The 12,801-nt window shown below is 41.9% G+C and overlaps 1 protein-coding gene across 1 annotated transcript in view; it reads left to right on the top strand.

Annotated features, from left to right (window-relative positions):
- EXOC4 (exocyst complex component 4) overlaps window positions 1-12,801 on the top strand; it is a 404,410-nt gene that overhangs the window by 114,192 nt on the left and 277,417 nt on the right. Inside the window, exon 9 of the mRNA XM_075024592.1 lies at window positions 154-242. Within this exon, the coding sequence (XP_074880693.1) occupies window positions 154-242 (89 nt within the window). The remainder of the gene's footprint in view (window positions 1-153; window positions 243-12,801) is intronic.

Genomic DNA, 12,801 nt, shown 5'->3' with positions numbered 1-12,801 from the left:
AGTTTTACAGGAAAGATGGGCTTTTGTCTGCCTTGGTAAATTTGCTCCAACGTGCAGGGAAGTCCTTTTTGTTTAGAGGTGACTGGTGCTTACAAGAAGGATGCTTCTAGGGATGGCTAACTGACTGGATTTTTTTTTTTTTTTTAATTACAGGTTTGAGTCCTCCTCCCATGCTATTAGCATGAGTGCCTATTTGCGTGAGCAGAGGAGGGAACTGTACAGCAGAAGTGGAGAACTTCAAGGTGGGGAAGTAGATAATGTACTAGTTTGAATAATTCTCTTTTGCAGGAGCTTGAATATCCTGTTCATGCTATGTCAGGGTATTAATACCTCTCTGTTTTGCCACACAGGCTGTCTAAATCTCTGCAGTTTTTAAGCTCTGTTTATTTATTCTTATTACGTTGTGAAGCAGCAGGGTTTCTCTTTATTCCCCCTGCGTTTTCAGCTAGAGGTCAAGGTCTTAAAAGATACTCATAAAACAATGGGTGAAATGCAGACAATCTCACCGTGAGCACTGCTTTTGGATGCTTGGAGCTACTGTCTGCTTCCTTATCTGCAGTTTATTTCCTTGCATCACATGCTGAATGTGGTACTTACCCTGGATTGCTTTGGGAGCTAAGCTCAGTCATCTCATATTTGAAGCTACAAGTTTCTGTTGTATGGACTAAAGTGACCAATTCTTTGTCTTTTGCATAACACTTGAAGAGTTGCAGAGTGTTTGAAAATGGTAAATTGGAAGAGTTGGGCTACTCTCGCTGGTTTACATTGCTTGTGGCAAGTGCTGTGTATACACAGAGAAGTGTTCTCTCCCTGAGCATGGCATCATTTCACGTTTTTTTTCTGAATGGTCTAATTCACAGAAGTGTTGGCTTTGGGAGCAAAATCAAGGGAAAATCTTAAGGCTGTCATGATAATGCATAGCAGGACGAAATTCTTTTTGATCATATATTCTAGTTTCTTACTGGGCTAATCATAACAAGAAAATAATATATACTTTTCAAATATTATAGTGATGGACAAGGGTAGAATTTCTCCTTGAAATCTTACCCATGATAAAAGTTGACTTTTAATTGAGGATGTTTTATATTTTACAAGAGAATGTTTGGATGATTTCATGTTCCCTTCCTCCTTTTGCAACTTAGTTGTCCTCAGCGACAAGTTAAACCCACAACAGTGTGAAAAGAAGCCTTGGGAGACATACAGTGTTCTTGTGGACAGATTGCTTCACTTAGGTGACTCTAAAAAGATGATCTTAGTATTGATGATTAAGGATATAGTTATTCACTCTATGGTGAATATTCACATACTTCTGGATGGACTGTGAAGGAAGAATCTGAGATAAAGATGTACTAAAGTTGACAGTTGCCCACACTAAGATCTGACAGCGTATAGGAATAAAATAAAGTGGAGATACCTGTCTTTTAAATTATGGTATCACCATTTATGCACAATTGGAAGGTGTTTATCTTGCAGCTTTTTACCTTTTGAGACTCCGGTTCTCACCTTCAAAATCTGTCACGTGCTCTTGTGCCCAGGATTAACTGAAAGAAGTTACCCAGTTCAGCAGCATTGTGGTGGGTTGACCCTGGCTGGACACTGTGCCCACCAAAGCTGCTCTATCACTCCCCTTCTCAGCTGGACAAGGGAAAAGAAAATATAATGAAAGGCTTGTGGGTTGAGATAAGGACAGGGAGATCATGCAGCAATTACTGTCACGGGCAAAACAGACTCGATTTGGGGAAATTAGTTTAATTTTTTACCAATCAAATCAGAGTAGCATAATAAGAAGTAAAACCAAATCTTAAAACACCTTCCCCCCACCCCTCCCTTCTTCCCAGGTACAACTTTACTCCCAAATTCTCTACCTACCCCCCCGCCAGTGACGCAGGGGGACGGGGAATGGGGGTTGGCGTCGGTTCATCACACGTCTCTGCCGCTTCATCCTCCTCAGGGGCAGGACTCATCACTCGTCCCCTGCTCCAGCGTGGGGTCCTCTCTCCCCAGGCTGCAGGTGGAGATCTGCTCCCCCATGGACCTCCCTGGGCTGCAGGGGGACAGCCTGCCTCACCGTGGTCTTCCCCAAGGGCTGCAGGGGAATCTCTGCTCCGGCGCCTGGAGCATCTCCTGCCCTCCTTCTGCACTGACCTGGGGGTCTACGGGGTTGTTTCTCTTTCTTACATGTTCTCACTCCTCTCTGCGGCTGCAGTTTCTGTGCCCCAACAACTTTTTTTTTCCCTTCTTAAATATATTATCACAGCGGCGCTACCACCATCGCTGATGGGCTCAGCCTTGGCCAGCGGTGGGTCCGTCTTGGAGCCGTCTGGCCTTGGCTCTGTCGGACATGGGGGAAGCTTCCAGCAGCTTCTCACAGAAGCCCCCCCATGAGCCCCCCACTACCAAAACCTTGCCACACAAACCCAATACAAGGTTGTTGTAAAGTGTAAGCTGTTATATTGCATCATTGTTTTCTTATACCAGGGGGCAGTAGGATTTTTAACTTCTCCACAGCTAATACCTCTGTGTTACAAACTGCATGGGATAAATGTGTGTTCAAAGCAAGAATTGTGAAGCTCTCTAGAGCACTAAGTTTGGAGCAGTGACGGGTTGTCCTGGTTTCAGCTGGGATAGAGTTAATTGTCTTCCTAGTAGCTGGTATAGTGTTAAGGTTTTGGATTTGGTATGAGAAGAATGTGGATAACACACTGATGTTTTCAGTTGTTGCTGAGTAGTGTTTAGACTAAGTCAAGGATTTTTCAGCTTCTTATGCCCAGCCAGCAAGAAGGCTGGAGGGGCACAAGAAGTTGGGAGGGGACACAGCCAGGACAGCTGACCCAAACTGGCCAAAGGGTATTCATACCATGTGCCATCATGCCCAGTATATAAACTGGGGGAGTGAGGGGATCGCCGCTCGGGACTGACTGGGCATCAATCAGTGGGTAGTGAGCAATTGCACTGTGCATCGTTTGTATATTTCAGTCCTTTTATTATTACTGTTGTCATTTTATTAGGATTATCATTATTCGTTCCTCCTTTTCTGTTCTATTAAACTGTTCTTATTCCAACCCATGAGTTTTACTTATTTTCCCGATTTTCTCCCCCATCCCACTGGATGGGGGGGAGTGAGTGAGCAACTGCGTGGTGCTTCGTTGCTGGCTGGGGTTAAACCACGACATGGGCTCATCAGGGAGCCTGCAACACTTGCCTTAAAAATTTCAGGTCTCTGTCATGAGTCCTGTTGCCTTCTGTCATTCCCAGTTGCCTCCACACCCTGACCTGACCAGTTGTCCATGTTGCTTTAAAAACATGGTAGAGAACAGCAGTGACTCACTCCACATTTGTGTCCTCTTCCAGGTACCTTGTGGCTGAGATCGGGGTATTTTTGTCGTTACTATTGCTGTTAGGCTGAACTGAGGATTTGTATTTAAATAGCTCCTTTCCTGGGTTCAGAACTCGTTACTGATGGGCACAGCCAGATTTCATGAAAGAGTGACTCCTTATTGATACAAGACAAATCTTAAGGCAACATTTGTCATGAGCAGGAGATTGTGAGCGTTTTCAAGAGAGGAGGATGCAAAGGAGAGCTATGCAGACTTCCAGCTGCTGAGCTAGTGTGGGGTTAGAAGGAACAAAGCCTATGAGCTGACAAAGAAGTAAAGGACAACATATAGGAATTAGTGTGGATAGGGACAAGATTATATTGCCCTTTCTGGATGAATTGGAAGAGCCTGAACGTGATGCAATAGGTGACAAAAAGTCAATGTAGGGAGTCAATAGGGACAATAGATGAGATGACTTTGCTGAGAAATCTTTGCAGTTTAACCATCAAGAAAAGTTTCTCTTTGAACTTTATGTTAAAAATGTACTATCCTCTCTTTCTATTATAAGCTGCTGTTCCCTTTTAGGTATCTCATTAATCTTCCTGAATCCCAGACCACAGCAAGATCTGCATTTTGATTTTTTTTTTTTTTTTTTTTTTTTTTACCCCTTTTAAAGAGAAATACAATTTAATTGTTCAATCAGGTTACTGGAAGGCAGGCATGTGACACTCTCTCTTCTGTGAATGCCACACAGTTTCTCTTCCTGACAGCCTTATCCGCAGGGATGATTTTTCAGTGGCAGCAGGGGGAGGGTGGCTTGTTAGGGAATCTTTTTCCTGAAAAGATCTTCAAAGAAACATATACATTAAAAAAAAAGAACTTATAAAAGTTTGGCTCATGCCAACTTTTTGAAATAAGAATTTAATTTAAATAGCCTTAAAATGTGTGAAGATCAGAGTGATGCTTTGTCATTAACCTCTTTCATTTGGACTGAAATAGTGCAGTGCAGAAGGCACACATTATCCCTCAGTGGGAGAAAGGGACCTGCTGTAAGTAATTTAGAGATGGAATTCTTGTGTCTCATTCCACTGAAATTGGAGGAGGGAAACTCTAGGCCATGTATTTTTCTCTTGAAGTTAGACACACAAGTTGTTTGACAATTGTCATTAAAAAGGGGTGGGAGTGGGGGGGAAGCAAGTACATAACTGAAATTATCTCCTCCTAAACTAACATAGATGTGGTTCCCCGGGTTGTTGTCAGAGGTACAATGTCAGAGGTGGTTTATTCTGTACAAAACAGGTAATGACCATCATTAAGCTTCTCATTTCCTTTTTTCCCCAAGAGCCCGTCTTGGCCATGTGCTGGCTGGGGAATTTCCATTTTCCTTGTTGGAGCCCTCCTGCCATTTGTCAAATACGATGTTCTTTTTATAGACTGTCTTAAATAATGCTGGTGTATTTTAAAAACAAGTAGGTTTATTCCATGAGCAGCTGAATGACTGAAACCTCGTTCATCTCAGATGTGTCTCCTCCCTTAACGCCTTTCCTTCATTAGCCACACGTCTCACCGTGTCTCTAAACCTGCTTCATCCCCCTCACTTCTTTCTCCCTGGCACCCACCAGTGCCTACCCATGTCCCCGAACCACCCACTAAGCAAAAAGCAGCATGTACCATGGCTGGATCAAGTGAAGTACATACCGTGGAAACATACGTGCAGGTTGCCTGGCTGGTAGGTCCAACAGCGTGGAGAGCTAACACATCCTCACTGTAGCTTTTCCTTCTGTGGACACACACGTTTATCCTGCTTTTGTCTGCGCAGCTGTCTGTTTTCACAAAACCTCGAAGAATTTACTGCTTTTAAGATCTATGCCTCTGCCAGGTTTGGCAGAAATTGGCTCACCAGCTCAATTTTTGTGAGGATGGGACAGCCAGCTGGACGGACAGAAGATCAGGTAACTCTTGTTTTCATCGGAAACTAGGCTAAAGTGTTGCTGTATTTCACTGCAGAGGTGGTTGCTTGTTGCTGACTGGTGGAATGAATCCCATGCATGCACCTTATTTCATTCCACTGCTGCCTTCAATTACCAATGATTCCTTGGGAATAGGAGAAAAATGTGGTCTCTTGCCATTGAGGGAGGTCAAGGACTGCAGGAGGGGACAGTAGGTGGTAGGAGGGTGTCACTGGGGCTGCACAGTAAGGCAGGAGACAGTCTGCAGGGGCCTTGAGGTCTTTTTTGTTAAATTGAATGTAACTCGTATCTGGAAAACATGATTTCAAGCAAAAATAAAGAGAAACACCACTACTGTTCTGGATAGTATGTATGCATGTCTGGATTTCTGATTGCGTATTCTGGTAATGTTTTTTAAAAGCACTAACCCAACTTTTAATTTCATTGTACTGAGCATGGTGCATGCAGGATTTGTGCATTGTGTATACCTGAAAGGATTAGTTTTTACATGCTCTACCAGCCTTCACCAGCACAGTTGCCTTGCACAAGTGCCTTGAAGTCCGTCTTCCAGGGGTTTACACGTCTACATTTTGTGTGGCTGGGACAAAGGGGCAGTAGCAGGAGCTGGATTCTGGAAATGCCAGTCAGTTAAAAAAAATAAATAAACGCAAGCCAACAACAGAAGCGAAAGGAGCTATAAGTGAAAATGGAAAGCTCAGTGGACGATAATCTTTATTTCAGAAGGTGCCTGATCTGAGCTAGTGATCTTCCTTACTCATGGATAGCCTCGTGTGCGTGGGATTCAGAAGACCCGGGGTAGGAGAGCTCCGAGGACACGAGATGTCTTGCCAGCAGCCGTGCACCGTGCTGCTTGCTGTTGGCTGATAATTTCTAGCGTGGTATTACTTTGTCAAAGGTGGTGTCGGTTATAGGCTCCTTCTAGATACATTCGGTATTGTTTCAGAGTCCCGTGGCCATAGGGAATTCACGTAGCTGTATATTGTGTTCACAGTAACCGTGGCCTCAGTTTAGTTTATCAGTAGAAATGGGAAAAGACTTTTTTTTTTATATGCTGTGAAAATCTGAAGAGCCTCAAGGGTGCTGATCAGCATGGAGAATAGAATCCGGCTTCTCGGTTATCTGTGTGCGTGCAGGCCCTGGTAGTTCATGTGAAGGTCATCTTTGCTGGTGTTGTACATCTGGGCCGTTTTTAAGAATGAAATGTTAAGTGCTCCTGAGCAGCTGTTGTTCCCATGGATGTTAATGGACTCCACAGCTGCTCAACACCTCTTAAAATTTGGGCTTGTTATTTCTTTCACTCTGGAAGTTCAGTGCACTTCAGCATTAATTAAATTTCTCAACGTCTTTGCAGAGCGGGATTTTGTTTGGATTGTAGCTGTGATATGTGATGCATTGTCCTGGGAAGGACGGTGGGAGCAGAATTAGAGTCAGAATCTGAGAGTCACCTTTCAGTCTTGTGTTAGATCGCACTGGTTTGGGTCTGAATACGTTATGGTATTAATGTATATAAAAATGGTGGCTTGGGAACACTCAACACAGCCGTGCGTTGAATGAGGTGGCTCTGCAGCCCTGTGGTTGCTGCTGTGCCCAGCCGTGTGCACGTTGTCCTGCGTGGCCGTGGGAGCTCTGGAGGATGCTGCCCTGCAGTGCCCCTTGAGGAATCGCTGCCTACAGGGGCTTTTATGCTGTGTAAGAGAATTGAAAATATTCTTGTATTGTCATTGTGCGTTTTTTCTTTTCATTTGTTTTGGTTTTGTTTTGGGTTTTTTTTGGAGAAATTGTGTCCTCTCTGATCCTGCTACTTGGGCATCTTGCACCTGAGTTTGTGTTCTTCTTGTCACTGGAAGGTAGGGCAGTGCTTGTTGTACCTGCAAGGCAGAAAAAAGTTAAGTGACTTCACAGAGAAAGTCCTTAATAGAACAAGGAATGAAATTCATTGCCCAAAGCAGTGTTCCCCCAACTACTGGGCACATTTTGTGTGATGAACTGAAACAGCAAAAATTCTGTATTTCTTTATGAAGTTATTTAAGGAGTTTCAGTCCAGAACATCATCCCTGTGATGCAGTGCACTTCTTTTGACTTCTTAAAAAATTTGCGTAAGTTCCCTTTGCTTCAGTTTTCTTAAGGTTTAGTTTGTCAGAGGTGATTTTAAATACCCAGGACTCTTGCATAATTACTTTTCTCTTGGTGGGAGTAGCAGAGCATTATATGAATTTAATTTTTAAACTCCAAAATGAAAATCTAATGCAAGAGTTTCTTGTGGATTCTAAATATGCAACACTCAGATATCTCAAAGTTAGCCAGTAGTTCAACTATGTATATCATGTATAAGATTTCTTTTTTGCCAGCTCCCGTGTGCAATATTATCTTTCTTATCTGAATGTCACTTAATATTGGCTGTGTGTTTGTCTCCTGGGTTGCAGTGGGTGTCACTAGAAGTTTGGTCCTTGGCTGAATGGCTCAGGCATAACTGTTGGTGCTTAAAATTAACTGATTTCTGCAAGTTTAAAGGATCAAGCATGGTCACAGTGAGTCGGTAGGAGGACTACAAAACTAAAGGCGTATCATGTGCAGCTCTGGCAAAGGATGGCAAATCTGGCTGTGAAACAAAGGTCTATTGTAATGATACTACAGGTACTGGATTTTTTTTGTTTTGTTTTGTTTTTTTGTTATTTCTTACAATTAGAACCTCCAAGGAATTTTTTCTTGTTGGCCAGGTGATAAATAGAAAGCACTAAACATCCTATGATACAAATTTAAGTTTGGGGAGTGGGTCTGGGTTACTCACCAGTATGCTGTTCATCTATTCTCAGTCCAAGCCTGAAAATTTCTCACCATAAGGTTTTAAGTAATTAAGGAAATCAAAAGAGAAACTCTACTAATTAAGATTTTGACGCCAAGAAGTAGCAGTGGAGGCAAATGGTATCTGATATGACAAGGGCACAATGTAAGGCCAGGTCCAGGGAAAATGCAGTTATTTGTAGGTGCCTTGTTCCATTTGGATTCACCAAAGGGCTGCAGGAGGGAGCCAGCTGTGTTTGCCAGTGACAAAAACGAATCTTGACATTTTGGATAATGAAAATTCGGTTCAGCACCTTTTAGAGATGTGTATGATAATATGTTGTCAGTCAGAGGCAATGAGGAGGGGGAGAAGTAATACAATTCTTGTCTGGTTAAAGGAGACGACGTGACAAGTGGACAGTCCTGGTTAAAAATACCCTTTAGAAAAGGATGAGGAATAACCAGTTGAAGAATCAGCAAGTTGGTTGTGCTAGGGAGGGGGGAAAAGATTTGATGTTATGAGCCTCCTGTCACGCAGCTGCTTTTGTCTCCCCGTGATGCGCAGGATCACAGTTTGCTTTGAGGCTGGGGCGGGGGGAGGAGAGGGGAGAGAATCGCTTTTTTGTGGTTCGACAGTATTAATGCAATCATCTAGTTCAGACCTTGTAAGCCCACTTATTATTTCCTCTGCGTGTGTTTTTTCTGGTTTAGCGGATTAGCTGCACTGTCTCTTCAAAGGCTATCCAATCAAGAAGGGGTTATTAAAATCGGGGCGGTTTATGACTGAGAATTAATTAGAGCAGCATTTTCATGCAAAACATCCAATTTTTTGATTAGCAATGGAGCAGGGCTGCAATTAACACTCTAGGAAGCTTAAATTTCCAGCATTTTGATTCTCAGGAAATGAGATTATCAAACTGGGGTCAGGCACTTGACAGCAAAAGGGGGATTATGTGTAAGAAAATAATTTGTTTCTTGATTTTGCCTCTGAGATTGTTATTAAAGCTATGGCAAATTCAGAGGGAGGCAAAAAGAGGAGGGAGATACCTAAAAATGGAAGCAGGAGAGACCCTTTGCTTTGTTAGTGCCCTCCTCGCTGTGCAGAGAGCTTTTCTCGTCCTGGCGTTAGTGAGAGCATGCTTTGCATTTGATTTACAGCAACAGGTTTTCATTTCTTTCGTGGGGTTACTCTGCCTTGTCTGATAATGTGTTTTCAGAATCCTGCAGTTTTTTTTTTTTTTTTTAAACATTCAAAATATTTGTATCCAGGGGAAGGAGGCAATGCAATCATTTTAATAGACACATCACTTTGTCTCAGTTCCTTTAAGGGAGTATGTGGCGTGTGTGTTTTCTAAAAAAAATTTTTGATCCATTGCTGGTATCTGAGGACATATATTACTGCTTATTAAAGGCTGACCTTGGTCAGCTGTCGGGGTCTGTGAAAAAGAAGGAGGGCATCTCTGTTGCTTCTGGAGAACACTTAAGGGTTTGGGGGGGTTATATCTCCCACTTAATTCTTCTCAATTCTCAGGGAGATGCAGGGTGTTGAAAGTCAGGCTTGGGCTGTGAAATCTCTTCTTTGGCTTGTGTTGGGGACTTTGAGCAGGCTAAAGCAGTACAAGTCATTTTTGATAGTCGGTTGATACTTGCTGACTGTTGTGAGTTCAGAGAGTGCCAGTTAGCATCTCGGCGAGAGAGCGGGAGATCAGCCATCATCCATCTGCTTTTTAAAATGACCATAGAATTCTTTTTATTACTACTTATTTTTGCGCAAAATTGTTCATGAAAGCAAGTATTGTGAAGTTAATTGTTGTTCGCAGCTGTGTTAGCCACGTTCTTAGTTCTGGGTCTTCCCTGGCAGTGCCCACAGCCGTTGCACCGTTTTCAGCAGCAGTCGCGTTATTAAGGAAGCTCAGTCTTGGCTTGCACCTTTAATTTATCTTCGCAGGTTGGACCTTCTGCAAGCCTAGCAGCGCGCCCCAGTTGTGCTTTGCTCCCTGATGTGGCCTCAACAAGGCACTCCAACCTTCAACTGTGACAATATTTTGATATTCGGGTTTGGGTCTCTGTTCAGGGCTTCTGAATAAGTCCTTGGTCTTGACTTCAAGTTCCTCTTGCTTTAGTCTTTGGCCCCATACACTGTTCTCCTCACTTCAGAGCCCAAAGACCTCTAGTCATCTACTACGTAGATTGTCAGATGCTGCACGGTCCTTTTTTTTACTACGAAAAACAAAAATACCAGGACATCACGGTATTGTATCAGTAGAGGAGCTTCTCAAATAAAGACCGAAAATCAAAGATGATGGAATCAGTTACGAGTTCTGTCATCAGCTGTGGTTATCCACCTTCACGACTCTCCTACTAATACTAAGCTTTGCTTCCCTGTTGGTATGAGGAAGTACGTTGAAAAAAATACTCATTGTATAAAATAGCCCCACAAATGGATGCTCCAGTCTTATTAATATTGCTAGGAGGCTGCTCCAGCTAGGTCTGGTTTGTGTTGTATTTTTACAGTTCTGGGCAGAGAGACTCTCAGGTTTTCTGGGACTCGTTTTTTCACAGTGCCTTGTTTGGAAAGCAATCATTGATTTTCAAGGTACTTACAGTTTCTTTTCAGCTTTGAGTTTTGGATTACTAAACAATTTGAGGGCTTTGTGGTGAATTTACAAAGGCAACGTGGAATTATCTCTTATTATGCAGTTTAAAACAGAATAGGTAGGAAATGTTTATGCCTGTGAACTGTAATATTCTATTTCATATCAATTCCTGGAGTTTTTTTTCAGGAGGACTAGACTTTTGGAGATACTGAGCCATCTCAGCTTGATTCAGTGAGATGTCCAAGTCCTGATATCCATTAAAATCAGTCTGTATATTTTCATGTATTTAATTTCTAATTGGGTGTAACTTAACCTAAGTGAACATTAAGAGATCTGAATTCAGGGGTGAATAAAAGGAAGCATCTCTCTGTAATGTGACATATCCAAATTGGAGAGCATCTTCTCTCCTTTTTTCCCTTGTATCATCCAATGCAAAGCTTTCTGGGCTCGTATGCGCCAGGCAGTGGACCGTGCTATAGATATGTCCCAGGCTGGAACAGATAAATCACTCTTTGCTTTTCTGAAGGACAGTGGAAACATTTCATCAGTACAGCCTGCAATAAAATAACTATGATACAGTTGAACAGGTACTATTCTTACTGTGATCTGAAATAATACACTCTTCCTTTCTCTCCGTATGAGAGCTTCACACTCTCCTGGAATTTGTGCTTTTGTGTAAAGTTCAGTAGTAAACCATTTATTTAAAACTATTCTGTCTTGCTGTTTAGGATCATGATTCTGTCAGTTTGGTATGAGCAGGTCTGATTTCTGACAATCTGCTGTGCTTTGAGGAATATTCATCGCTCTACTGGTGGAAGTGGGCTGCACCAACCTGAAAGAATGAAAAAGGGTTCTGTAAGTTAAGTGGATGGTACTGACATTGTCCCTTCTAAAATTTTAATCATCTGAAGCCAAAATCCTATTTTGGAACTCTGGCTTTCCTTAGGACATTATTTACTGCAGAGCCACTTCCTTAACTCATTTAAGGAATGATTTTAACTTGCTCCCGTGTTAGGTTTTTATTTGCTGCCGGGGTGTTCTGGTACGCCTTTGGTACCCCAGGTTTAGATACCTACACTTACCTTCTGTTATTGTTAATGATAATAACTTACAGTCATTTGAATCGGGGTTTGGAAGTTGCTAAGTGCTAAGCAACACCATAGAGTTAGGCTGTAAAATGAAGAATAAAAATACCCAATGGGAATGCGGATTAGCTGAATGCAATTAGCTGGGTCAGAATTCGACCCGGTGAAGGTTGACCAGTTAATCCTATTCTTTTGGGATCTTTAGCAACCAGGTTAGCCAAAACTGCAATATGTATCCTTCAAGAGGATACATAATTTTTGAAAAAGATTTATACAATATATATACATTCTAGAATGATTAATTGCTGTGATGGCATTGTATATATGTATATATATTTTTTTTTTTAATCTGCCTTGTTAAATAGTATAAAGTCCTAAGATGCTCTTAGGTGCTTATGTTTTATGTTGAAATCTTGCTGACATTTGGGTTTTTCAGTAAGTTCTTACTTCTTTTCGTATTGAAGTTTGTCCAGATCCATTTTTTATGCGGGTCAAATTCTTCTTGTCTGTAATTTCTTTGTTTTCACCAACTTAATTAGCTAGACTGTAAATATGTTGCTGAAACATTGCTTTTATTTCTCCTGTTTGATAGAGTAGCTAATCCTAATTAAAAAAAAAAAAAAAGTTAAACAGAATTGTCTGTGGAGACTGAACTGCTGTCTTGCCTGTTCTGCAAATTTTATACCCTTCAAGCTGAGACATCTCCAGAAAGCAGTTAGATATCACAGGCTATGGCAAATTACAACACATACCTTAAGGGTGAGTGTGGAGGCAGTAGCTGTTGCTCTTGCTTTGTCTTGTACCTTTTCAGTGGGTAAAGAAGTGTTTAATCTCTGGCCCTGTCATTCTAATGCCTCTAATCTGTATTTGAAGTCCCTCAAAAATGCGAATCCACTGTTTTTCAAGTAGCATAAAAAATGCACCAAAGACAGCTATATTAGCATTTGGATTTTCTCTTTTGGCTTTGACGGATGGAAATATACATTTTTTTTATACTGAAGACTTTTTTATCTTGATAATGTTGAAATGAAACTTTAGTGACAGAGTAGTG

Source organism: Buteo buteo, chromosome 4, assembly GCF_964188355.1.
Source record: "Buteo buteo chromosome 4, bButBut1.hap1.1, whole genome shotgun sequence".
Lineage (NCBI taxonomy): Eukaryota > Metazoa > Chordata > Aves > Accipitriformes > Accipitridae > Buteo > Buteo buteo.
The sequence above is the reverse complement of the archived record's forward strand: the minus strand, read 5'-3'. Positions and strand labels throughout refer to the sequence as shown.